A 24,822-nucleotide genomic window follows, 5' to 3' on the forward strand; every position below is an offset into this window, starting at 1 on the left:
CAGACACACACACACACACAGACACACACACACACACAGACACACACACACACACACACAGAGACACGTGGCCGCGCGTCACGTGCGCAGCCCCGCCCGGCGCGTGCGCAGTGGCTCCCTGCGGCGCCGGGCGGGGAGCTCCACGGTGACGTCACTGCGCGGCGCGGCCCAATCGGCGCGCGGCAGGGGGGCGTGGCTTGAGGCGGCGGCGGCGGCGCCGCTCCCGCGGGTCCCGCGCGCGCTCCCGGCCCCCGGTCCCGGTTCCCCGGTCCCCGTCCCCGGTCCCGCCATGGCCCAGCGCGGCGGCGGCGGCCCTGCCGTGCTCCCGGACGACAACCCCTTCCAGGACCCCGCGGCGCTGCAGCCGCGTCCCGGAGCCGCGCTGGACGGATACAACCCCTTCGAGAGCGACGCGGTGAGCGCTCGGGAGGACCGGGGCCTGCCCGGGGCCTTCCCGGTGGACTGGGGCCATTCCCGGGGACCGGAGCGCTTTCCCGGGGCCTCACCGCTCCCCTCTCCCCCCGCAGCCTCCGCCGCCGTTCCAGACGCCGTCGGTGGCCCCGCCGCCCCCGGTCCCGGCGGCCGCGCAGCCCCCGCGGAAGGCGAGTCCCACCGAGCCCCGCAACTACGGCTCCTACGGCTCGCAGGTACGGGGGGAGGCGCCGCCGGGCCGGGGACACCCGGGGGGCGGCGGCGGGAGCCCAGGGTCTGTGTCCCCCCCTGCCCAGGCCTCGGCCGCCGCCGCCACGGCGGAGCTGCTGAAGCGGCAGGAGGAGCTGAACCGGAAAGCGGAGGAGCTGGACCGGCGGGAGCGGGAGCTGCAGAACGCGGCCCTCGGCGGGTCACAGAGTGAGTGTGGCCGCGGGGCCAGGGAGGGGCGGCCCCCCACCTCGGAGCCGCCCTCCCTCCTCACCCCCTTCCCTCCGCAGCGAGGCTCAACAACTGGCCCCCGCTGCCGTCCTTCTGCCCCGTGAAGCCCTGCTTCTACCAGGACATCCCTGTCGAGATCCCTGCTGACTTCCAGAAGACCGTTACCACCATGTACTACCTCTGGATGGGTGAGTGCAGCCCGGGAATCTCGGGACAGACCCAGGGAGGGAGCAGGGAAATGAGTGTCCTGTGCTGTTGCTCTGGGGAAAATTGGGATGAGCGGGTGGTGCCTGGTCTGGGGTGGGGTGGGGTGAGCCCCACAGGCTCCTGAGCGCTGTCCTGTCCCTCAGCCAGCACCATCACCCTCTTCCTGAACTTCCTGTCCTCACTGGCCTGGTTCTGCGTGGATCCCTCGTCCGGGTCCGGGTTTGGCCTCTCCATCCTCTGGGCTCTGCTCTACACGCCCTGTTCCTTTGTCTGCTGGTACCGGCCCATGTACAAAGCTTTCAGGTGTGTGCCCGAGCTGGGGGTACCTGCTGCAGCTCCCTGGGGCCTCTGGCTCTGCGGGATGTGGTGTTTCCACGCTGTCCCCCTGCTCTAAGGAATTTTTAAGAGCTCTTTCCCTGCAGCCTAACTTTGCCTGTCTCTTCCTCCCAGGAGCGACAGTTCCTTCAACTTCTTTGTCTTCTTCTTCGTGTTCTTTGCCCAGAATGTGATGTACGTGCTGCAGGCCATTGGCATCCCAAACTGGGGATTCAGGTGAGCCGTGTGCTGACCCCAGGCTGGCCCAGGACCCTGGCAAGGCGGGAGGAGGGTGGGGAAGAGGGAACTCTGGGGGCAAGAGCAGGCTCTTGTTTTTGCAGTGGCTGGATCCTGAGCCTGATAGCGCTGCGGACGAACACGGCTGTGGCGGTGATGATGATCCTGGTGGCCTTGTCCTTCACGGCAGTGGCTGTGCTGGGCATCATTATGCTGAAAAAGGTGCGTTGGGACACTTCTTCCCATAGCCACACTTGAGCTGAAGTGAGTGCCAGGGAGGCTGAATTTGGGTGGCTTTTGTCTTCCTCTACAGCGCCTGACAGTGCTGCACGTCTCTCAGGTCTTGTTTGCGTGGTTCAGATCTCTGAGACCACTGCAATAAAAGCAAGAGGAAATGGGCAAGCAGAATGAAAAAAAAAAATCCCAAAAATGTGTAAACACAGGTGTTAGCGAGCTCAGTTAGGGAAGACTTAGAGCTAATCACTTAACAAGAGTTTTGGAAAGATGATTGAAACAAATGGTGGTTTTGTTTTTGGAATAGAGATAAAGTAGATAAAGTAATAGCCTTTGGAGAGAGCAAGTAGTGTCTTTGGAGAGAGCAAGTAGTGTCTTTGGAGAGATAAAGTAGCATCGTTGAAGAAATAAAGTAGTATCTTCAAAGATGCTACTTCAGAGAGAAAGTAGTATCTCTAAAGAGGTAAAGTAATATCTTTAAAGGGATAAAGTGGTGGCCTTTGCGGGGAGGGGGACAGGTTTGGGGTGTCACTGGAGCCCCCCCCTGACCCCCTGACCCTTCCAGATCCACTCCCTGTACCGCCGGACGGGCGCCAGCTTCCAGAAGGCCCAGGAGGAGTTCGCGGCCGGGGTGTTCTCCAACCAGGCCGTGCGCACGGCCGCGGCCAACGCTGCCGCGGGCGCCGCCACCAGCGCCTTCCGCGCGCCGTAGCCGGGCGGGCGCCGGCCCTGCCTCCCCGGCACGCGCGGGGGCTCTTCCCGGGGAAGAGGAGAATCCGAGTTGCACTTTCGGTGGATCCCCCGCGCCCGCATCGGCTGTCAGAGGCTGCCTCATCCCGGCTTGGAAGTGCTGGTGCCTGAATCGTCTGCTGCTCGAACCCCCTTTCCCTCACGGACAGAGGCTGTTCCTGGTTTGCGCTGGTCCCTCTCCCCCTCGGCGCACTGGGGGGAGCGGGGTGGGTGGTGCCGAGGCCGAGCCCTGCGCCTGCCATCATCCTCCCTTCCAGCACGAGCCTCCTCCAGATGTGTGACAGGGACTGGAACTGCCGCTCGCCTTCCCTGGGCTCTCCTGTGCCCCTGCCTGGTGGTGACACCTGTGTGCCCTGGGGCGTGGAGGGCCCCTCGTTGTGCCCGGTCCTGAGGCTCTTCCCTTTGCCTGCCTTTCCCTGTGATACAGGACCCTGTGCTCTGCCAAGAACATCATCCCCCTCTTCCCCCCAGGGCTTGCTCCAGTGGGATGGGGCCGGTGCTGTCCCCAGGGTGTCCTGTCCCTCTTGTCCTGTCCCTTTCCCTGTCCTTTCCCTCTCTCCAGGCTGAGGAGAGCAGGGCTGGGACAGGCAGTGCTCGGGCACATGCTGCTGGTGGGGCTCCTGCCTTTAGCCCACGTGCCCCCTGTGGACCCCAAAACCAGGCTGGGTGCTGAGGAGCGGCCCTGGTGTTACTGTGGCTCCAGGGAGGGGTGAACAGCTCCCCCCACCCCCTCCTCACCCACCCCAGGGACTGTGACCCCCTCATTCCCCCCAGCAGCCTTCACCCAAGGCCTTCACCCTCCTCGGGGACTGAGCCAGTGCCTGTGTTCCCCTTACCTGCCCTCTGTCCCCGGGGGTCCCCAGGACAGGTCTCATGCATTCTGCTTTGCCCCATCTCCTCTCGGACGCTCCCGGTTTGTCCCTGCAGCTCCGGGGCTGGCGAGAGGCTTCGTGCCTTCAGCTCTGGGGGCCGGTGCCTGCGGCTCGGCCCCGTCCTGCTGTGGTGGGGGGTCCCGTGGGGGTCCCCGCCCCCCCTGCTGCCCCCCGTGTGCCGCCCCCGACCGCCTCCGGGTTTATTTAAGGAATAAATGAAGTTTCACTCTGTGCTTCCGTGCGCTGACCGGGGTGGGGGGAGCGCCGGGGCCGGTGTCGCAGCTCCCGGCGGTGGCGGTGCGGGGGTGGGGGGGACACGAACTACAGCTCCCGTCGTGCTGCGCAGGGGCGGCCCCGGGGGCGGGCGCGGTCGAGCAGCCGCCGGAGGGTGCGGGACCGTCCCCGCAGCTCCCGGCGCTTCGCCGCCCGCCTCCAGCCGCGGCCACGGGCGCTCGCGGAGGGGGCGATGCTCGCCCGCAGCCTCCCGCCGGCTCGGCGACCCCGCCGGGGGCTGCGGGGCGCGGGACGGGCAGCCCACCGGTAGCCGCCCGCCGGTACCGGCAGCGGGACCTGGCCGTGCGCCCGCCGCCCGCGGAGGATGCTCCGGTGCGGACCGCGGCTCCCGCCTGCTGGCGCTGCCCCGGGGGCCGCGTCCCGGGCGGCGGCTCTCGGCCCCCGCGGGGCGGGATGATCCCCCGGCGGGGGCCCGGCGCTCCACCGACGGTCAGTGAGGAGGAGGAGGAGGAGGCGGCGGCCCCGGGGCCGCGCTCTGTCTCCGGCCGGCGGCTCTAGGCCGGCCCCGGTGAGGCCGGTTCTGTTCTCCGCGGAGCTTCTGGCGGCCCCGGCCGCGCGTGGCCGTGGGCGCTGCCCGAGCCCCCCCCGCGGGGGCAGGGAAGAGCCGCCGTCAGCATCCTTCGGGAGGCGAAAGGTGGAGCCCGGCCCGTTCCCGCAGAGCGGCCGCTCCCGCTCCTCGCGGTCCTGGCGCGGTGCCGCCGGTTGCCCCGGGGCTCCGGGGCCGGCCCCGAGCCGCCGCCCGCCGCGGCCATGCCCTCCCCCACCAACTCCAGCCGCTCGCTGACCGGCCGCAGCTCCCGCAGCCTCACCCACCTCCGGCTCCAGCGCACCTGGCTGCAGGTCCTGCTGGTCCTGGGCCTCATCCAAGCCATCCTGGGCGTCCTCATCGTCACCTTCAGCCTGGTAGCGGCCACCATCACGCCCTCCACCAAGATCCGGCACTCCTGCCCGTCCTGGGCCGGCTTCTCGGTGAGTGCGGGGCCGGCGCGGTGCGGGGAGGGGGCCGCACGGCTCCCCGGGGGCCGAGCTTGCCGCCGGTCCCAGGGGAGAGCAGCCCCGCTGCTCCCCCACCCTCTGCCCGTAGCTGCCGCGGTGCATTGTGGGAGAATCCCAAGGTGTCCCCCAGGGTGACTCTGTGAGGGATGGGGACCCCCGAGCAGGGGCTGTCGGGGAACGCGTTGAGGTTTGCAAGGAGGGGCAGCACAGTGGTGGCAGGGCAGGGGCCGGACAGCGAGGGGGGCTCTGCTCTACCTGCTGTGTACTGGGGGGAGGGCAGGACCCGGGGTCCCCCGCGGTGACCCTGCAGCTCGGATCGTGGCCCGGGTTTGCTGCCCCGTTCGGAGCTGCCCGCAGCCCCCAGGCCCTGAATCAGCAGTTTCTCCCAGCTTGCTTCTCCCAGGGCTGCCACTCCGGCCCTGCTGCTCCTGGGCTGGCTATGGGCCCCCCAGGGATCGGGGGGGGCTCTGCCCGTGGGCAGGGGCTGCTCAGGGCCCCATTGCCTGGCAGAGACCCCTCCCTACCCTCACCCCGGGGTTTGTGCGTCTGCAGCTGGCGCTGTCCGGGCTCGTCGGCATCGTCTCCTGGAAGCGGCCGTTCACCCTGGTGGTAGGTGTCGGGGGCGGGGGGGACACCCCGTCCGCATGTGGGGAAGTCCAGGATGGGGAGGCCGAGCAGCCCCTCGTGCCCCTGCAGCCGTGTGTGTCGGCTCCCTGCTCCGCAGCCCTGCGTGGCCGGCAGCCCCTCTCCTCCCGCTGCAGATCGCCTTCTTCACGCTGCTGTCGGTGCTGGGCGTCATGCTGAGCCTGGCTGGCTCCATCCTGTCCTGTCAGAACGCGCAGCTGGTGAAGTCCCTGGAGGCCTGCGAGAGGGTGAGGCTGAGCGGGGGCAGCCCCGGAGTCCCCCGGGCCTCCGCGCTCAGCTCGTCCCTCGCTGCAGGGCTTGGGGACAGGGGGAGCTGCAGAGCCGGGGTCTGGGGCGGGACGTGCCGGTGGCTCTCGCGGGAGGTCCCTCATGGTGTTCCTTGTCGCCAGGAGAGGGACTCGTGTGTCTGCTGCCAGGCCCGCTCGGAGCCCCCGCCCGCCTCCTGCAGCCAACAGAGCGAGATGCTGACCATGTTCCCCAACCCCAACTGCCGGAGCATCCGCGTGGCGCTCAAGGTGGGGATCCAGGGGGGGACAAGGGGAGCGGCTGTGCACCCCACCGTGCTTTGTGGCCTCTGCAGCTCACCCCACTGCTCCCCAGGACCTCCTCTTCAGTGTCTGCGGCTTGACCGTCTTCTCCACCGTCATCTGCACACTCTCTGCTGTCGTCTGCTGCATCCGCATCTTCTCCCTCGACATCGTCCATGTGGTGAGAACCAGCCCTGGTCCGGGAACAGACAGGGCTGGGGAGCAGTGCTCCCAGGCTGGGGGGAACCCAGAGTGCCAGGACAGGACTTGGCCCTGTTCTTGTGCAGATTAAAGCCCAGAATGTGCATCCCTTGCTGGATCTCTGGGCAGGGGAGTTCCAGCTCTCCCTTCTGCCTGCAGCTGGTCCCGCAGCGCTCGAGCTCTGTGACGCTGGAATGCACGTCCCCCCCTGACACCTTCCTGCAGAGCATGATGGACTTCGAGGAGTTCGTGCCCCCAGTGCCACCACCCCCCTACTACCCACCTGAGTACACTTGCAGCTCCGAGACAGACGCACAGAGGTACCACCTGAGGGCGAGGCTGGTGGAGCACGGGGGTCTGTGTGCCCCCAGGCAGGGCTTGTCCCACCAGATGTGTCTTTGCTGCTCTTGCCTCTGCAGCATCACCTACAACGGCTCCATGGACAGCCCCGTGCCCCTCTACCCGACTGACTTCCCCCCATCCTACGAGACCGTGATGGGGCTGCGGGGGGACAGCCAGGTGGGGGCCGGGGGGCTGCGGACAGGGGAGACCAGGCAGGGTGGGCTCCTGCTCGGCCGAGCCCTGAGCGTGTTGCCCCACAGGCCACCCTGTATGACTCACAGCTGACAGAGGGTTCACACGCCTGCACCTGCGACCGTGTCCCCTCCATCGTGCTCAGTGGAGAAGGTGAGTGTTCCCCACGGGCACAGGGGCTGCGGGGGGGACCGGCCCTTCCCTGCAGCCCTTCACCGGCGCCCCTCTGCTCCTCGCAGTGTCCATGGACAGCGGCTCCCTGATCATGTCCGAGATCATGGACATCCCCGGGGACAGCAGCCCCTCGGAGGACTCGTGCCTGCTGGAGCTGCAGGGCTCCATGCGCTCCGTCGACTACGTGCTGTTCCGCTCCATCCAGCGCAGCCGCGCCGATTACTGCCTGAGCGTGGACTGTGTGCAGTGCAGCCACCACGCCCGCAGCCCCACGCTGGGCCTGCAGGGCCCCTTCGAGGAGACCCCCCAGCCCCGCGCGCGGGGTGAGCGCTCCTACTCCTGCTCCACGGCGGAGCCCGGCCACGACGGTGTCCTGGTGGGGGGAGCCGTCACCCACAGCTGCAACCGGCTGGCGGGGCTGGCGCGCTGCGCCGGGCCCTGCTTCCCCGAGGTGCGGCTCAAGGACAAGGGCTCGCTGCAGGGGCGGGGGGGCGGCCGCCCCACGGACCCCGGCGCCGGGCGCCCGGGCCACCCCCGGCGCAACAGCGAGACCTCGTGCCCCTCGTCCCCGGCCCCGGGGCTGGCCCCGTGCCCGCTGCTGAGGTCCCACAGTGACCCAGGCGTCCCTCTGGCTGGCCATGCTGGTAGGTGGCAATGACCAAGGTGCGTGTGGCAGGGTCTGTTCGGGGCAGCCCCGGGATGTGCCGCAGGGTTTGGCTGCGTTTCTCCGCGGCCCCGTGGGATTGGAGCCAGGCTGAGGTGGGCGGGGAGGAATGGGGGCAGCGGGAGGGTGCTGGGGAAGGGGTGGTGCAGCTTGGGGTCCACACAGCTGCCGAAGCCTGAGGGCTCTCTCTGCTCCCAGCAGATTTCAGGGAAGTACTTTATACCAAAGCACTGGAGGACACCGTGTCTGACTCCTCCGCCGATACAGGTCAGGGCACTGGGATGTACTGGGATAGACACAGGGGTGGGGGGAGTGTTTCTGCAGCCCTTTGGGGATTGGGCTCATCCTGCTGGGGCTGGAACAATGAAGACTTGTTGTGGGACCGCTCCCACTGGCTGGCGAGGGGAGACACCATGACCCCAGGGACTGTGCGGACGGGTCTGCCATGAGCAGTGTCCCGGGGTCTGAGGGCAGGGACAGGTCTGTCAGAGTAGTGTCCTGGGTCTGGGGACAGGGATGGGTCTGTCAGAGCAGTGTCCTGGGGTCTGAGGATGGAGACAGGTCCATCAGGGCAGTGTCCCGGGTCTGAGGACAGGGACGGGCCATTCAGGAGCAGTGTCCTGGCTCTGACAGTGGTGTCCCCGCAGGGCTGTGCTCCGAGGCCTGCCTGCTCCGCCGTTCCCACTGTGACTCCCCGCTGCTGCTCCGGGCCGGCTCAGTGGGCAAGACCAAGCTGCCACCCTGCAAGAAGGTGACAGAGCAGCTGTCAAAGACCACGACCCGCTCCCTGGGGGACCTCAAGGGCTGCCGTGGCACCCGCGGGCTGGTGGCCAGGTTCCTGCAGAGACCCAAGCGCAGCCCGGCAGCCGGGGTGGAGGTGCCTGGGTACAGCTTCCAGGGGCACAAACAGGTGGGTTCTGGCAGCCGCAGGTGACAGGGGTGACTCCTTCTCCCTAGAGAAGCCCCATCCACACCCTCTCCCTCCCTCTGGTCCCCACTAGTACCCCCACCACCCTGGCCTCCCTTCTCCTGCCAGGTGCCCCTTCCCCTGCCAGGTACTCACGCTGTCAGCACTTCGGCTGCAGGCAGAGCCTCCTTCCCACGGCACTGCCCTTTCCCAGCCCTTCCTGGGGAGCAGCTCCTTTCCCTTGATCCCCAGCAGAGTTAGGAGTGGGAAAATCGTGCCTGTCGCAAGGGATTTGTCTTTGCTCCTGAGTCACCGCACCCAGAGGCACATTCTGACAACTCGGGCTTACGGGAGGTTTGACACCTTGCACAGCCCGGGAGGCCCTGACGGGAACGAGCCTGTCCCAAATGCCACCTTGGGCGTGTGATGCCCGCCTCTGCCATCCCTGTCACCTCTGCCCTCCTGCCCCGTGTGCCGCCTGGATGAACTGGAGCGTGGGGGCTGCGAGCTCAGAGGGGGGTGGTGTGAGCACGAGAGGGTTCCACGGGCAGGGGTGTCAGTCCCACGGCTCCAGCCCATCCCCATGGGTTTGCAGGTTCCCTGGAGTGCCTGGCCGGGCGTGGAGCGGCCCCACGAAGGAATCCACCTGCAGAGCTGCGGGGACCTGAGCTCCACCTCGTCCCTGCGCCGGCTCCTGTCCGCGCGCCGGCTGGAGCGCAGCCGCCCCCGGAGCCTCAGCGGGGCCTGCAAGGAGAGCGCGCTCTGAGGGCGCAGCCCCCGTGGGGACCCCCTGCTCTAGAGAAGGGGTCCCACCCTGGGCCCGGCCCTGGACATTGCTTGGACATTTCTTCTGCCCCGGTGGGGCTGGGCCCTGCGCCGTGGCCCCTGGGACTCTGCTGGCCCTTTCCCCAGGCAGGGCCGGGGCGAGGGGCTGGTCCCCTGGGATGTCTGCTGGGGGGCTGAGACAGTGGTGACTGTGCCCTCCCTTGTCCCCAGTGCCTGTCTCTTGGGATGGCTATGCCTGTCCTCTGCCCTGTCCCCAGTGCCTGTCTCTTGGGATGGCTATGCCTGTCCTCTGCCCTGTCCCCAGTGCCTGTCTCCTGGGATGGCTATGCCTGTTCCCTGCCCTGTCCCCTGTGCTGGCGCCATGCCTGTCCCTTGCCCCGTCCCCTGTGCCAGCTGTGCCTGTTCCCTGGGATGGCCATGCCTGTCCCCTGCCCTGTCCCCTGTTCTGGCTGTGCCTGTCCCACACACCGGCCGTACCCCCTCCCCTGTGCCAGCCGTGCCTGTACCCTGGCATGGCCATGTCTGTCCCCTGTGCTGGCCATGCCTGTCTCCTGCCTTATCCCCTTGTACCAGGCGTGCCTGTGCCCTGGGACAGCCATGCCTGTCCCTTGCCCTGTCCCCTGCCCTGGCCGTGCCTGTCCCCTGCCCTGTCTCTTGTGCTGGCCACGCTGGCTTGTTCCCCAGTTCCCTGTGCCAGCCGTGCCTGTACCCCAGGATGACCTTGCCTGTCCCCTCACCTGTCCCTTGTGCTGGCCTGGTCCCCGGTCCCCTGTGCCAGCCGTGCCCGTAACCTGGGACTGCCATGCCTGTCCCCTCTCCAGCCGCCCCGCCCCGTCCGGTGCCGTTCCCGGTGCCGCTGCCGGTGCCCCGCGCTGGCCGTGCCCGTTCCCCCCGTCCCCGCCCGGCTGCGCCCGGGCCGCGCTGCGGGGCCGGTCCCGCGGCCGCTGCCCCTCGCTAGAGACCGAATAAAAGGTGGTCGCCGCCGCCCACGGGGCCGTGGGGCCGGTGTCACGGGGCGGGCGGGACGGGGCGGGGCGGGCGATCAGCTGACCGGTCACGGGGCGCCGGTTTCCCGTTTTCCCGATTTTCCCGGTGCCGTCGGGGCGGGGGGAGGCAGCGCGGGGCACGGGGAGCGGCACCGGGTCCGTGGCTGGGACCACCTGCGCGTCCCGGGGGGGCTGAGCGGCCCCGTGCCCCTGCGGTTCCCCCCCGCTCCTCCGCCCCGGTACCGGCGCCGGGAAGGGCGGGGGGCCGGGCCCGCCCAGAGCCGGTGCCGCTCCTGCAGCGGCGCCCCGGGTGTGGGCGGGACGGGCGTCCCGGGCGTCCCGGACGCCCTTAAAGGCGAGGCCGGCGGCGGGCCCGGTGGTGCGGGGCCGGCTCCGAGCGCAGCGGGAGCGGCGGGGCCATGCGGGCCACCGGTGCCCTGTGCTGGCGGCTGGTGATGGTGCTGCTGGCCGCGCACCGGGCCGCAGGTGAGCGGAGGGGACCGGGAGTGCCCGGTGGGTGGAGGAGACAGGGGTACCCGGGAGGGCTGGGGGTGCCCGGTGGACTGGGGGTGCCCGATGGACCGGAGCGGGGGGGGGGAGGAGAGGAGAGGGAATACCCGCGGCTGTCCGGCGTCCGGGGATGCCCGGGAGTGTCTGGGCACCCAGAGGCAGCGTGGAGCTCGGTGGCCGGGAGGTGCCGGGATGTGGAGCACGGGGGCAGCGGTATCACCCTGGGGCAGGTGGGAGAGCTGGCAGAGACACATCCCCGAGGCTGCCCCCATCACCCTCCCGTGCCCCCCAGGCGCCCGGCCCTGCAACCCCAAGTACTTTGGCCGCGATGCCATGGTCTGTGTCTGCAACGCCACGTACTGCGACACGCTGGACCCCCTGGTCCTGCCACCCCCCGGCTCCTACGTCAAGTACGAGAGCAGCAAGGCCGGCAAGAGGCTGGAGCAGAGCAAGGGGAGGTTTCGGCGCAGACTCTGCGCCCCAGGTACCGCCGCAGCTGGCAGGGATGGGGTGGACCCCGCTGTGACCCACTGTCACACTGGGCTCCCCTCCCTGCAGACGTTGTCCTTACCCTGGACACGACGCAGCGGTTCCAGAGGGTGAAGGGTTTTGGTGGCTCCGTCACCGACGCAGCCGCCATCAACATCCTATCCCTGCCGGAAAAGGTGCAGGATCACCTGCTGCGCTCGTACTTCTCTGAGGAAGGTGAGAACACGTGGGGAGACAGGTAGGATGGCAGCAGGGACCCTGGGTGCCGGCAGGTTTTGGAGTCCTCATGTCCCACTGCCACCCCTGTGCACGGCAGGGCTGGAGTACAACCTCGTCCGGCTCCCCATGGCCAGCTGTGACTTCTCCCTCCACGCCTACACCTACGACGACGTTCCCTATGACTATGAGCTGAAGCACTTCAGCCTGCGGGATGAGGACACCAAGCTGAAGGCGAGCAGTGGGAGGGAACAGGATGGGATGGGGGACCTCAGGGGGCTCAGCTGAGCCAGTCCCTCCACCCCCTCCTGCAGATCCCTGTCCTGCACCGAGCTATGGCCATGAGCAAGCGGCCGTTGTCGCTCTACGCCAGCCCCTGGACCTCCCCCACCTGGATGAAGACCAGCGAGTCCTACATAGGGAAGGGGACGCTGAAGGGGCAGGCGGGGGACAAGTACCACAAGACCTGGGCCAACTATTTCGTACGGTGAGGAGCACCCAGGGTGAGGGGACAGGGGTGATACCCGGGGGTCCCTCACTGGTGGCACTGAGGACCCCTCGTGGCTCACCCCTGCCCTCCTCACCAGGTTCCTGGATGAATACGCCAAGCACAACCTGACCTTCTGGGCGGTGACAGCAGAGAATGAGCCCACGGCCGGGCTGATCAACAACTACCCCTTCCAGTGCCTGGGCTTCACGGCCGAGCAGCAGCGGGACTTCATCGCCCGTGACCTGGGCCCGGCGCTGGCCAACAGCTCCCACCGCCACGTCCAGCTCATCATCCTGGACGACAACCGGCTCCACCTCCCGCACTGGGCCAGAGTGGTGAGTGTGGGCAGGGATGGGCTGGCACACAGAGCCGGGGCAGAGCCCCACATGCCCACGGGGGGCTTGGCCGCTCCGTCCCGCTGTGCAAGGGTTGGGGCACTGGCTCTGCCCCACAGGACCAACTCTTCTCCCCACCAGGTGCTGGAGGATGAAGAGGCAGCTCGTTATGTCCATGGCATCGGCATCCACTGGTACCTGGACTTCATCGGTCCCATACAGGACACAGTGTTGCCCACTCATGAGCTCTTCCCTGACTACTTCATCCTGGCCACGGAGGCATCCATCGGAGCCCATTTCTGGGAGCGGGATGTGATCCTGGGCTGCTGGGACCGGGGCAACCAGTACAGCCACAGCATCCTGACGGTGAGGCCCCTGCATCACTGCATGTGATGGGCCTTGGGAAGGGCTGCCAGCGTGCTCCCTCTCCCCTCGGCACCCTGCTCCTTGGGCACATGTGTGGGCTGTCCTGTTGCAGAACCTGAACCACTTTGTGACTGGCTGGACCGACTGGAACCTGGCTCTGGACCTGGAGGGGGGCCCCAACTGGGTCAAAAACTATGTGGACAGTCCCATCATCGTGGACAGCAGTGAAGGCATCTTCTACAAACAGCCCATGTTCTACCACGTGGGGCACTTCAGGTGGGTGGGTTGGGACCCCTGACGTGCATCCACCTGCCTGGTCTTCAGCTCCATCATCGCAGCAGCTCGTCAGGAGGACAGCGGGGCAGGTTTGGTGGGAGAGGAGCTCTCCTGGGAGCTGACTCCCTCCCTGAGGTTGCTTCTTGCTTCTGTCTGTGCAGTAAGTTCATTCCTGAGGGCTCCCAGCGCGTGGGGCTTGTTACCTCCAAAGAGTCCAAGAAGACAGAGCTGGAGCACGCGGCTTTCCTGCGCCCCGACGGCGCCGTGGTGGTGGTGGTGCTGAACCGGTGAGTGACACAGCCCAGCCCCTGCTGTGGGCTCTGTGCACCAGTGGGTGCTGCACCTCTGACCCCCTCTGCTCTCCCTCCACAGCTCCCCCCAGGACATCTCCTTCGGGCTGGCCGACACCGTCGGCCTCATCTCCGCCGTGGCTCCGGCCAACTCCATCCAGACCTACGTGTGGCAGCGGCAGTGACGGGGCCAGGACACCCGTGGACGCGCCGGACGCAGCCGGGCTGGACGTGCGGCCCCAGCTGCCCGCGGGCTCGGGCCGGGGGGAGCGATTCCTCGGAACCTGGAGTGAGCCGGGCCGGGGACGCCGTGCGTGTGGCAGGAGGGCCGGGGGCACCGGTGCCCCTCAGGGTGGAGACCCCACAGGCTGTGAGCGCTGTGTTCTGCTGTTCTGGCATTAAACGGTGAAGCTGCCTCGGTGTCTGCGGCTGGGAGAGAAATGTCCGGGTCCCTCCCCTGCTCCTGGGCACTGTGGCTGGGTGCCACCCGGGCATGGAGCCCGCAGGAGGACGGAGAGCAGCATGGAGCAGCTGGAACCCCACGGGGCAGCCCCTCTCCCTGCTCCCCCTCTGCCCCCCACAGCTCCCTGTGGAGCTCACTGTGCCAGGGGGTGCTCCCAGTCTCCTCCCAGTTCCAAGCATGCGCTGCCTGGCAGGGGCTGGGCAGAGCCCAGGTGCTCTTCCAGTGCCTTTGGGGACAGGTTTTAGGACCTGGCAAGTGGCTCAGGATTCACCTGGCACACAGGTGCTCTGGATGCTGGAGCAGGAGCAGAAGCAGGAACAAAACACCTGGACACCCCTCTGATGGAAGGTCTGGGCAGGGGTTGCAGTCAAGGTTCAGCTTTCCATGCTTTTCCTGCCAAGCTGGAGCTACTCACAACCCAATGCCGGCCCAGGGGGTGTGTGAATCATGTTTTTCCCAGCCCAGGATGCTCCCAGGGTCAGGGCTGGAGGCTGAGCCAGTTCCAGAGGCATTGCGGCGTGGAGGGCTCAGGGTCCCAGCTGGCTCTGGCATTGCCAGCTGCTCCTGGGGCTTTGCCAGGACAGGGATGCTGGCCAGGCTGCAGCAACCCTGCCTGGAGCATGAGCTGTGCCCCTGTGGGGACTGGGCAGAGGGGTCCCCCCTGGGGAGAGGAGAGGGGGGGAGCACCAGGGGCTCAGCACCCACCACGGAGCTGGGGCAGCTTGAGCAAGCGGGCCCAGGGCCAGGAGTGGGTGCTGAGAGTGGGTCCACCCAGGAAGGAGGGAGGGAGCTGGCAGGGCGTGGGAGCAGGGGATTAGGGCAGGGAGGTCACAATTGCAGGGCGAGGAGGGTGGCCGGGCCCCCGGGCTGATCTGCGGGGGTGGGATGTGCCCGGGGGTGCTGTCAGGGCTGACAACTCCGATGCTGCGTGGGCTGGGCACGGCCCAGGCAGGGTCCGTGCGTGACAGAGTCACCCTGGGACATCCTGCACCGCGGTGCCACAGCGACACTGCTCCAGGGGAGGAGCCCTGGGACCCTGCAACTCCAGGAGGAGTCCTGGGGAGAGCACCCTGCTCCTGCCCCGAGGCTGTTTGTGTTTGTCCACAAGAGGGAAATATTTCTCCAGGATCATAACTAGAGTGAGGCCCACTCCCAGTGTCCTGCTCCCAGCATCCCATTCCCAGCGTCCCACTCCCAGTGTCCCATTCCCAGCATCCTGCTTCCAACACCCTGCTCCTGGTGCAGGGCTGCTCCTTCACCTTCTTCTTACTAACCTGCCCTGGTCCTAACAGCTGGTGGCCAGATGCTGAATCACCCTGGTCCACGTGCCCTCGTCCCTGTGCTCGGCTCTGAAGGACAGAGCAGCTCTGGGATAAACGGAGCGGGGGCGAGTCCTAGGCTTGGCTGGGCTTGGCTCATTAATTCTGGTGCAAAGCCTTGCCTTGTTTGGGGCTCACAGTGGCTGGGGGCTGTTGGGGCCCCCCAGGAACTGGCCTGGCACCAGTGACCACCCTAAAGTCTGTGTCCCTCCATGTTCCGGGCTGGGGTCCCGCTGCAGGGAATGAGCTGCAGGGAAGGAACTGCTGTGATGCCACACTGAGGCTCTTTGGCCTCGGTGTTTACGGAGTTGTGATGCCCATAAAGGTGACTCAGCCCAGCTCACTGTCCCCAGGGTCCCCATCCACACCCTCCTGACTAAGGGACCAAAATTCACCCCCCGACTCCTCCACCAGCTCCTCTGAGCCCACATCCTCGACCCTGGCACGGAACGAACCCACCTGTGTGCTGCAAAGGGCGGCCACACGATGCCAACGAGGCCCCTGCGACCCCCACCAGCCCCCTGTGCATGGGGAGCGGCCACAAGAAGCGGATTTTGGGGGTTTGGTGGGGCTGCCCAGCATGTCCCGTGCCAGCGGCTCCGTGGTGCGAGGCGTTGCCCGTCCCCTGGGTCTCACTTTTCCTGCTCGGCAGGACGCTCTTATCAGCCAGATGTTGATAAGGATGAGCTCCAGCAGCCTCCGCAGTGTTTTTGCTTCCAGGAGCTGCAGGGACCTGAGCCAGCTGGGGGGCTCTGGCCCCTCAGCAGGACCTCAGGACAGAAAAGGGTGAGTGGGACATCCCAGGTGGCTGGAAGCGGGCTGGGAGGTGGCTGATGGCCACAGGACCTATTAACCCCTCCCCAAAACTGGGGCTCATTAGCCTGGGCGTAGCAGTCGCGTGACAACTTAATCACGCTTGGGGGTGGGAGATACACAACACAGTAGGACCGGGCCAGGAGCTCCCTTCCAGGGCAGCTGTTTGCCCTGTGAGATGGAACCAGGGGCTGCCCGGCCCCGTCTGCCCCAGCTCTGGTGGCAGCAGGGGCTGGTGTCCTGTGGCTCAGCTCCCAGCAGAGGTGTGGGACCGTGGCAGGGCCCGTGGTAGCGCAGTGCTGGGGGCAGGAGGAACTCTGATGAATTGACTTGCCCCAGAGCTGCATCTGATATGCCAGGAAAGGAGCAAATTAGTCATGAAGTGCTGCTCCACCCGGGCAGGGAGAGCTAACGGAGCGGTTTAACCCTGTGGAGGGGAGCTCTGACCTGGGCATTGACACTCCAGGCCACTGGAGCTGTGCCAGGGAGCTGTAGTTGGGATGTGGCCACTCTCTGTCCCCTGGGCCACCCCTGTGGGGAAACACTGAGGTCATCCCTGCAGTGATGGGCACATGTTCATGGGATCAGGCACAGCCTGGGTGATGGGACCCAGATCAGGTGGGATCTGTGTGCCCAGCTGAGCTGGCCCAGTTCAACCCTGTCCTGGGCTGGAGGGTCCCTCTCAGAGGAGCAAGGAGTGCTCCTGGAGCAGCTGGTCACCACAGCTGGGCTCTGCTCCTGGCATGGCTGGTGTTAGGGAACCCAGTCCCTGTCTGTGGGTCTCTGCTTGCGTGGGAGCTGGGGCATCGCCCACTTGCTGCCACTGCTGCCACTGCTGGCACCTTCCCCAGCACCTGCTGAGGAGGGGAGAGCAATTCCAAAGCCTTTGGCAGGGAATGGCAATGGCCCCAGCTCCTGTGTGGTCATCCCCGCAGGGTCCCTCTGCCACCCTGGGCCGTTTTGCCAATATCACCTGGAGGTCCTGGACCCTCCCCACGCTGGACACAAACGCACGGCAGCTCCTGGGGGAGAGTGGGGGCAGCGGGGTGGTGGGCAGGGGTGAGTGGGTGGTCCAGGATGCTGTTGGAGGTTTCCAGCAGGACAGGCAGCTGTCACGAACCTTCCCTGGGCTCTACCAGACTCCCAGGGGCTCGTCCGGACTGTGACTGACAAAACAAAGGAATCAGCTCTTCCTTCAGGGATTGCGGAGGGGTCCCAGAGCTCCCCCCACAACACCTCCCTGTGCTGGTGGGGGCCTTCACTCAGGCAGAGCTGCTGGCGCTGTGTCGCTGTCCCTCCCTGGCACGGCGCTGGGGGGCGAGGGGGACCCGGTGTTCCCCAGCCCCACGGTGAGGAGACGTGCGATGGTCCCGGCCCGAGGGCAGGTACGGGCCGGGAGGAGGGCAAGGAGGAGCTGTGGGGGAGGAAGAGGGTGTGCTGCAGAGGGAGGTCTCGGAGCAGCTCCCTGTAAAGGCTGGAGCCACTGAGGAGGAGGAGGGCTGGCAGCAGCACAGGTCGGGAGCAGCCGGGGTGAAGGTGGGTGGGCTGGACCCACCTCACCTATCTGAAAGACAAAGGTGTTTCGGGGGCAGGAGCTCTCTGGCAGAGAAGACAGAAGCAGGGGCTGGGGAGATGGGGCTGATCCACAGGGGAGCACAGCCTGTCCCTCCATCCCCCTGCCTTGGCTGAGGGTTCTCCTGCTCGCAGGTTCTGCTCCCTGGGACCTGCTGGAGCCGAAGGGACGTGGAGGGGCCATGGGAGCTCTCAGTATCCTGGGCTGGCTGCTCCTGCTGCTGCTTCTGCTGCTGATGCCGGTGCCCTGGGTGGCAGGTGAGCACGGGGATGTCCCGGGGCGCTGGGATGTCCTGGGGTAGGGGCAGGAGCCTGGGGACAGGATGGACCCGGGTGCTGGAGAGGTGACAGGATGCAAGGCATGGGGGCAGCACATCATCCAGGGCAGGCAGGAGAGCTGAGCCTGCATCTGCCCCCACCCTCCCGTGCCACCTCCTCACCTCCCATGCCCCCCAGGCGCCCGGCCCTGCATCCCCAGGGATTTTGGCCATGGCTCCATAGTCTGTGTCTGCAACGCCACGTACTGCGACACGCTGGACCCCCTGGTCCTGCCACCCCCCGGCTCCTACGTCAAGTACGAGAGCAGCAAGGCCGGCAAGAGGCTGGAGAGGAGCGAGGGGAAATTCCAGCACAGCCTGCACACCCCAGGTACTGCCAGGCTCGGAAAGGGGGGCGGCGGTGCCACCGCGGGTCCCCCGGGCACCGCGGGCTGAGCCGGGCTCTCCCCTCAGGGCTGCTGCTGACCCTCAACATCACCACGCTGTACCAGAGCATGAAGGGCTTCGGCGGGTCCCTCTCGGATTCAGCTGCCATGAACATCCTGCGGCTGTCCCGGCCGGCCCAGGACAACCTGCTGCGCTCCTACTTCTCCGCGTGCGGTGAGCGGTGAGGGCACGGCAGCGTGGGCGGCTCGTGGGGTCACTGGAGGTGGCTGTGCCTGTCCCCCCTGCAGGGACACCCCTCACCTGGGCGCCTGCTCCGGTGCTGCTTGATGCTTTTCCCGCTTTTCCCACAGGGATCGAGTACAACCTCGTCCGGGTGCCCATGGCTTGCAGCGACTTCTCCGTGCGCCCCTACAGCTACGACGACATCCCCCATGACTATGAGCTGAAGCACTTCAGGCTGGTGGATGAGGACGTGAAGATGAAGGTGGGAGGCTGAAGCCGCTGCCATCGGCTCCTTGTCCCCTCTCCCGCTGGAGCTCCTGGGTGTGCCGGGACCCCCGTGACCGGGTGCTGCCGAGCCCTGCACACAGTAGCAGGGTGTGTGGGGACAGCCTGTGGGAGCTGGCACCTCCTCCGGGGCACGTCCCGGCGCATCCTGGCTGGCACTGGTGGGATGAGGAGCCGGGGCACTGTGCCATGAGATGGTGCTCGCTGGCTGCTGGTCCTGGCTGGGGTCCCTTGAGTGCTCCCCGTAGTCCGGTGCTGGGCCCTGTGGTTTTGGGGGGGCGTCAGCTGGAGCTGAGCCGGTCCCTTTGCTCCCTTCTGCAGATCCCTGTCCTGCACAGAGCCTTGGCCATGAGCAAGCGGCCGCTGTTGCTGTTTGCCAGCCCCTGGACCGCCCCGGGCTGGATGAGGAGTAACGGGGACGTCCGTGGGAAGGGGACGCTGAAGGGGCAGGCGGGGGACAAGTACCACCAGACCTGGGCCAACTACTTCATCAAGTACCATCCCCGGGGAAATACCATGGGATAGACTGCAGAGGGGGGCTGGGGAATGGGTTATGGGGGCAGGCACAGCCTGAGGCTGCCCCGTCTTCCCTGCCCCAGGTTCCTGGATGAATACGCCAAACACAACGTGACCTTCTGGGCGGTGACGGCGCAGAACGAGCCGCTGGCGGGGCTCTTGACACCCCCCCAGTTCCCCACCATCCCCTTCACAGCCACACAGCAGCGGGACTTCATCCTGCGCGACCTGGGCCCCGCGCTGGCCCGCAGCCCCCACCGCACGCGGCTCCTCATCCTCGACGACCAGCGCATCCACCTCCCGCACTGGGCCAAAGTGGTGAAGAGCAGAACCCCTTCCTCCCCTTCTGCCTCCCACCCCAGCCCCGGGGTTTATAGGAAATGGAGCCAGTGGCCTCTCCCAGCCCTGGAGACCGGGAGCAAACCGGGTCTGCCAGAGCAGGAGCCGGAGCCGGTTCCTTCAGGAGCAGCCGCCTCCGCGTGTGCCTGGCCGGAGTGGGGACAGGAGGTGGCACCCACATCCCAGATCCCGGCAACAGCACCTTCTCTGGGCAGAGTTTTGGCTGATTCAGCTTCCCCGCACAGTGCTACAGAGCTGTTTGGGGGAGTCACCTTAAACTAGGAGGAAAGAAAGTAATCCATGTCCCTGCCCTGGCGAGAGCTCCGGGAGGGCTCAGCATGTCTCTCCCTCGCTGCCAGCCACAGGGCTGGACCACCCTGGGGGGATGTGGGGGGAGGACCAGGCAAGGAGCAGAACCAGGTGGGGGGTGATGGGCACCCCCAAACCCTTCCCACTGCACCCAGTCGGGTGCCAAAGCCATGCTGGGGTGCTGTTGGGGTGCCGGATCCATGCTGGGGTGCTGCTCAGGGGGATGCAGTGCTGCAGGGAGGGGGCTGCAGTGTCCACAGGAGGGGACACAAAGTGGCCCCAGGAGACCCCACTGGCACATGGGGTTTGTGTGTTCATCCCCACAGCCTTGGGGTGTGGGTGGTCCTGGTGTGAAGCATCTTCTTTGCTCCCCCAGGTGCTGGGCAATGCCACAGCTGCCCGTTACGTGGCCGGCCTGGCGGTCCACTGGTACATGGACCCCATTGTCCCGCCTGGCTGCAGCCTGGAAGCCACCCACAAGCTCTTCCCTGACCATTTCCTCCTCTACACGGAGGCCTGCAGTGGCGTCTTCAGCTTCCGTTTCACCGTGTCCCTGGGCTGCTGGGAGCGAGGGGACCAGTACAGCCACAGCATCCTGACGGTACAGCCCCCCACACTGCCCGCCCGGGGCTGGGGGGGCTCAGCCCTGCTCAGCCCCTTCCCCACCCTCCCAGGTCCTGAACCACTTTGTGGCCGGTTGGACCGACTGGAACCTGGCCCTGGACCTGGAGGGGGGGCCCAACTGGGTCAAGAACTTCGTGGACAGCCCCGTCATCGTGGACGGCAGCAAGGACGTCTTCTACAAGCAACCCATGTTCTACCACCTGGGGCACTTCAGGTGGGTCAGGGGGAGCTCAGGTGCTGCTGCCAGCCCCAGACCAGGGGCACAACCCCTCTCCTGATCCTCTCCCCACAGCAAGTTCATCCCCGAGGGCTCCCGGCGCGTGGGGCTGCACAGCAGCCACCGCTGCCTCCTCTGCCAGCTGGAGCACGTGGCCGTCCTGCGCCCCGACGGTGCCCTCGTCCTGGTGGTCCTCAACAGGTCAGCCTGGGCAGGGGGACAAGGGGGGATGCTCAGCCCTGGCTGTGCTGACCTGCTCAGCCTCTCTCACCCCCCAGGTTTGGCTGGGATGTACCATTTGGGATCCGGGACCCCACCATGGGGTTCATCGAGACCGTGGCTCCGGCTCACTCCATCCAGACCTACCTGTGGCGTCAGCAGTGACGGTCGGGGCAGTGCTGGGGGGCTCCGGGGGTTAACTCTTCCCCCACCCTTTCCAGCATCCCTCAGTGGTGGAAGTGGGTGATGACCCAGTACTGGGGGCGCAGGAGGGACCAAGGGCTGAGCCCCTGTGTGAGGGGCTCCGTGTGCTCCCGGCCAGGGCTGCTGCTTCCCAGCCCCTCCCCTCCCTCCCAGCATCCCCCATCCCCCTGGAAGCTCCCTGTGCGCCTCTCCTGGACCACACTTCCACACGTGGCTCCCTCGAAACCTTCGCGTGTGTCTCGGGCGCCAAGTAAAGCCATGACGCGCTCCCTCCGGAATGCGCCGTTCCCGTCAGTGTTTCCTCTACGCGCTCGGAAATCGCTCGGTTTTCCTCGGCGAGGCGGCTCCGGGCCAGGGGTGCCCCGGGGGCTCCGGCCTCGTGGCCCGCGGGTGGCTCCTTGTTTATCCCTGCAGCTGGAGCCTCTCCGCTGCTGCCAGACCTTGATTCGTTCCAGATGTGCCGTTGGTTTTTCCCCGGTCCGCTTTCTTTGGAGGGTGGGGGGGATTTATTTTTTTTGTAAACCCCAAATGTCAGACACTTGGAAAGGTCGAGTAAATGATATCAGTGTCTCCCGTCCACTGAACCTTATGGGCAAATTAGGGGTGCCCCCTCTCCTGGAGCTCATGCCGCTGGCCACATCCACCCACCCAGCGCCGGGGTGGCCTCCGGACAGAGTCCCCTCTGTTCTGGCCACGGCCAACACCGGCCACAGCCCGCAGTGACCTCCCCGTCCTGTTTGCTTTCCCTAAATACCAGTTACAGTATTTCCCTGTGTCTTTGGGAACGTTACCAGCATCTTTGAAGTCCAGGAATGAGAAAGCCAGAGTGCTCCTTGGCAAAGGCCCCCATGTGAGAGCCCCGGAGCTGCTGAGGTTGGGGAAAACGAAAAACCCAGAGGTTTAACAGCTGTTTTATTGGAGTGGGGCGTGAAGGTGGCACCGGGCTCTGCCCCAGCCCTGTTCACGGAGCACATCGGGCCATCCCAAGGTTTTATCCACGTTCCTGGGGAGTGCTGGTCCCAACGGCAGCTGGGCTGGGCTGCCTGTGCTTGGAATCACAGAATAGAATCATGGAATTGTTGAGGTTGGAAAAGGCCTCCAAGATCATCCAGTCCAACCGTTCCCCCAGCACTGCCAAGGCCACCACTAAACCCTGTCCCCAAGTGCTCCATCCACGTCTGTTAAATTTCACCATCCAGGGATGGTGACTCCACCACTGCCCTGGGCACCCTCTGCCAGGGCTTGTCAGTCTTTTCCATGAAGAAATTTTCCCTGATGTCCAACCTAAACCTCCCCTGCTGCAACTTGAGGCAGTTTCATCTTGTCCTGTCCCTTGTCCCCTGGGAGCAGAGCCTGACCCCCCTCAGCTCCCCCCTCCTGTCAGGGAGTTGGAGAGAGCCAGAAGGTCTCCCTTGAACCTCCTTTTCTCCAGGCTGAGCCCCCCCAACTCCCTCAGCTGCTCCTGGTGCTCCAGCCCCTTCCCCAGCTCCATTCCCTTCTCTGGACACGCTCCAACCCCCCAATGTCTTTCTTGTCATGTGGGGGCCAGAACTGACCCCAGGATTCGAGGTGTCACCTCACCAGTGCCCAGCACAGGGGCCCTGTGGCCCTGGTCCTGCTGGCCACGCTATTCCTGACACCACACTTCCCAAGGGACATCGCCGCTCTGCGAGGCAGGGGCGGCACACACAGAACCCCCACCCCGGCTGTTCGGCAGCGCCCGGGGACGCCGGTGCAGGGAAATGTTCCAGTACTGCCCCCTCCGGGCTGGCTCCCTGCTCCTGCCCATCCGGAACCGCAGCTGCCGCGGGGCCGGGACCTTCCCTCCCCGCTGAAAAACAGACTGGGAAACTGGGGGATGCACCGGTGGGTGCGAGGATCCGGGGTGAGGCTGCAGGAATCACCCCCACCATCCCCACGGGCCGCAGCGTGTGCCGGGGGGGTCCCTTCTCTGGCCCCAGCAGGAGGAGCGGGACCCTGGGGGTGAGGGATAGTGTTCCTCAGGGAAGGGCTGCAATTCCCGGGGGAGGGGCTGTAGTTCTCGGGTGGGGGCTGTGGCCCCCAGGTGAGGGGCTGCAGACCCTGGGTAAGGGGCTGCCTCCCTGAGAGAGGGGTGAGGTCCCTGGATGAGGGGCTGTGGTCCCTGGGTTGGGGGGGCTGTGGTCTCTGGGTTGGGGGGGCTGTGGTCTCTGGGATGGGGGGGTTGTGGTCTCCAGTGAGGGGCTGCTGTCCCTGGCAGAGGGGCTGGGTTGTCTCCCTGGCCGTTTGCACCAGCTCCCCATGGGGACCCCAGCACAGATGCCACTCCTGCCGTGGCTCTGCCCCTCTCTTGTTTCTTCTGCTAGCCAGATGCCTGCAATTAGGAAGGATCCCAAATTAGAAGGTGTGGAGCCCAGACTTGTTTTGCAAATGATAAACTGCTGCAGCCAGCTCCACCCAGCCCGCTGTGGCGTGGGGCTCCAGCGTGGGGGGCACAGGGGCGATGGGACCCTCGGCGCTGCCCCCGCTGTGCCCACCGCCTGCAGGGTCAGCAGTGGGGTTCGGGGGTCCCTGCCAAGGCTGGCTGCTGGCATGTGACCACCATGGCCTCGGCAGTGCCACTGGCCACAGCAGGGAAGGTGGTGGAGCAGCCACAAGCAGGACACGGGTCGTGGTGCTGGCACTGACCAAGGGCAAAGCCAAACCACTGTCCAGTGGGATGAGCAGGGACCCTGGGTGGGCACCCTGCCCGAGTTGTCCTGGGGACACAAGGCTGCTCCCGTGGGGCTCTTCCCAAGGGGAGCACTACACTGGGCGGGGGTGGCTGTGAGGGTCCTGTCTGGGGTGATGGAGGCACCTGGGGGGAGCTGGTGGGGATCCTCCTCCCCCAGCCTCCCTCTGGCCACCAGGGCAGGTTCCAGGGAGAGCTTTGCAAATTCTGTGGTGTGTTGAAAGCTCGTTGGAGCCAGGTTGCAAAATCATCCCCAGGCTCCTCTTCAAACACGGAGTCCCATGAGCTGTCCCATCCCAAACTCACCTTTCCTGCTCTGCCAGACACGTCACCTCCCACCAGGCACAGCCAGGACACAGGTTCCGGCACCGCTGCCCCAGAGACGCAGCAGGAGGGGGTTTGGCAGCAGGTGAGTCCCCTGGGTCCAGGGAGGCTTTGTCAGCAGGTGGGAATGGGGAAGGGGAAGGGGATGGGGATGGGGGAAGCCCCAGACAGCAGGATCATGCTGAGGCCACAGTGCATCATTCCCAGGCAGGGAGTGGGAGGCAGTGTGTGCAGAACAGACACCTGACCTCCCTCTGACAGGGGTCTCGAGATGTCCTCAACCTGGCACCAGGGTCAGGAGGCTCAGAGGTGGCATCTCCCATGCCCTCCTTGAGAGGCTCCTTGCCCAGCAGCATGGGAAGGACAGGGCAGGGTGCAAGTACTTGTGTGGAGCAGGGGAATGTGGGACCCTCTGTGCTGGGGGCTTGAGCCCCAGAGTGCTCTGGCTGGGAAAGTCTTGGCTGCCATGCACATGGATTTGGGACTGTGGACCTGTTTGCTTCTGGCCATGGCTTGGGAGGCACCAGGGACACATGAGCTGGCATGGCATGGCACGGCATGGCATGGCATGACACATCATGGCATGGCACAGCAGAGCATGGCACAGCTATGGGAGCAAAGAGGGAGAAGGAGTGGGAGGGAGATGATGGGAGCGAACTGATCTGCAGGTACAGGTAAAGCTGGTGTGGGTGGCCGGAAACACTGGGCTGGTGGGGCAGCTCACACCCGGGGGCTGCACAAACCCTGGGGGGCTGCACAAACCCTGGGGAGCTGCACAAACCGGGGGTCTGCATGCATCTGGGGGGACTGAACCCTTGGCTGGGAGCCAGAGCTGTTGGTGGGCACTGGA

The 24,822-nt window shown here is 66.3% G+C and overlaps 4 protein-coding genes across 5 annotated transcripts; all 4 read left to right on the forward strand.

Moving 5' to 3' along the window:
• Positions 1–268: 268 nt before the first annotated feature.
• SCAMP3 (secretory carrier membrane protein 3) lies at positions 269–3,719 on the forward strand. Its single transcript, XM_032712993.1, has 8 exons — positions 269–415; positions 528–647; positions 729–849; positions 930–1,058; positions 1,221–1,380; positions 1,528–1,629; positions 1,734–1,851; positions 2,429–3,719. The coding sequence occupies exons 1-8, from the start codon at positions 290–292 to the stop codon at positions 2,573–2,575; spliced, it is 1,023 nt and encodes a 340-aa protein (XP_032568884.1). The 5' UTR covers positions 269–289; the 3' UTR covers positions 2,576–3,719.
• An 810-nt stretch (positions 3,720–4,529) lies between these two features.
• Positions 4,530–10,202, forward strand: FAM189B (family with sequence similarity 189 member B). 2 transcript variants are annotated; one of them, XM_032713112.1, is made up of 12 exons: positions 4,530–4,748; positions 5,328–5,384; positions 5,537–5,647; positions 5,810–5,935; positions 6,021–6,128; positions 6,308–6,468; positions 6,568–6,667; positions 6,751–6,835; positions 6,922–7,500; positions 7,719–7,787; positions 8,168–8,430; positions 9,023–10,202. In XM_032713112.1, exons 1-12 carry the CDS (start codon positions 4,530–4,532, stop codon positions 9,191–9,193), a joined length of 2,049 nt encoding a protein of 682 aa, XP_032569003.1. In that variant the 3' UTR covers positions 9,194–10,202. The 2 variants fall into 2 exon arrangements, with proteins under 2 accessions (XP_032569003.1, XP_032569004.1); XM_032713113.1 differs by having other exon boundaries at positions 7,722–7,787.
• A 166-nt stretch (positions 10,203–10,368) lies between these two features.
• On the forward strand, positions 10,369–13,586 carry LOC116799757 (lysosomal acid glucosylceramidase-like). The gene is made up of 10 exons (XM_032713114.1): positions 10,369–10,685; positions 11,002–11,193; positions 11,268–11,414; positions 11,515–11,648; positions 11,729–11,901; positions 12,002–12,239; positions 12,381–12,605; positions 12,718–12,881; positions 13,043–13,168; positions 13,254–13,586. Exons 1-10 carry the CDS (start codon positions 10,619–10,621, stop codon positions 13,354–13,356), a joined length of 1,569 nt encoding a protein of 522 aa, XP_032569005.1. The 5' UTR covers positions 10,369–10,618; the 3' UTR covers positions 13,357–13,586.
• Positions 13,587–17,520: 3,934 nt separating this feature from the next.
• Positions 17,521–20,899, forward strand: LOC116799758 (lysosomal acid glucosylceramidase-like). Its single transcript, XM_032713115.1, has 11 exons — positions 17,521–17,567; positions 17,722–17,738; positions 17,792–17,986; positions 18,070–18,216; positions 18,354–18,487; positions 18,832–19,004; positions 19,110–19,344; positions 20,051–20,275; positions 20,349–20,512; positions 20,591–20,716; positions 20,794–20,899. The coding sequence occupies exons 1-11, from the start codon at positions 17,521–17,523 to the stop codon at positions 20,897–20,899; spliced, it is 1,569 nt and encodes a 522-aa protein (XP_032569006.1).
• Positions 20,900–24,822: the final 3,923 nt, after the last annotated feature.

The sequence above is a fragment of the Chiroxiphia lanceolata genome, chromosome 29 (genome assembly GCF_009829145.1).
Source record: "Chiroxiphia lanceolata isolate bChiLan1 chromosome 29, bChiLan1.pri, whole genome shotgun sequence".
NCBI classification, from domain to species: Eukaryota; Metazoa; Chordata; class Aves; order Passeriformes; family Pipridae; genus Chiroxiphia; species Chiroxiphia lanceolata.

What these genes read in the sequence shown, in the direction of transcription:
- SCAMP3 (XM_032712993.1), top strand. Translation starts at nt 290, where the DNA reads ATGGCCCAGCGCGGCGGCGGCGGCCCTGCCGTGCTCCCGGACGACAAC. An exon ending in ACCCCTTCGAGAGCGACGCG is followed by an intron (nt 416 to 527) that starts GTGAGCGCTCGG and finishes CTCCCCCCGCAG; the next exon opens with CCTCCGCCGCCGTTCCAGAC. An exon ending in GGCCCTCGGCGGGTCACAGA is followed by an intron (nt 850 to 929) that starts GTGAGTGTGGCC and finishes TTCCCTCCGCAG; the next exon opens with CGAGGCTCAACAACTGGCCC.
- FAM189B (XM_032713112.1), top strand. Translation starts at nt 4,530, where the DNA reads ATGCCCTCCCCCACCAACTCCAGCCGCTCGCTGACCGGCCGCAGCTCC. An exon ending in CCCTGGAGGCCTGCGAGAGG is followed by an intron (nt 5,648 to 5,809) that starts GTGAGGCTGAGC and finishes CCTTGTCGCCAG; the next exon opens with GAGAGGGACTCGTGTGTCTG. An exon ending in GCTTCCAGGGGCACAAACAG is followed by an intron (nt 8,431 to 9,022) that starts GTGGGTTCTGGC and finishes ATGGGTTTGCAG; the next exon opens with GTTCCCTGGAGTGCCTGGCC.
- LOC116799757 (XM_032713114.1), top strand. Translation starts at nt 10,619, where the DNA reads ATGCGGGCCACCGGTGCCCTGTGCTGGCGGCTGGTGATGGTGCTGCTG. An exon ending in GCGCAGACTCTGCGCCCCAG is followed by an intron (nt 11,194 to 11,267) that starts GTACCGCCGCAG and finishes CCCTCCCTGCAG; the next exon opens with ACGTTGTCCTTACCCTGGAC. An exon ending in CTCGTACTTCTCTGAGGAAG is followed by an intron (nt 11,415 to 11,514) that starts GTGAGAACACGT and finishes TGTGCACGGCAG; the next exon opens with GGCTGGAGTACAACCTCGTC.
- LOC116799758 (XM_032713115.1), top strand. Translation starts at nt 17,521, where the DNA reads ATGGGAGCTCTCAGTATCCTGGGCTGGCTGCTCCTGCTGCTGCTTCT. An exon ending in ATGAGGACGTGAAGATGAAG is followed by an intron (nt 18,488 to 18,831) that starts GTGGGAGGCTGA and finishes TCCCTTCTGCAG; the next exon opens with ATCCCTGTCCTGCACAGAGC. An exon ending in TACCACCTGGGGCACTTCAG is followed by an intron (nt 20,513 to 20,590) that starts GTGGGTCAGGGG and finishes CTCTCCCCACAG; the next exon opens with CAAGTTCATCCCCGAGGGCT.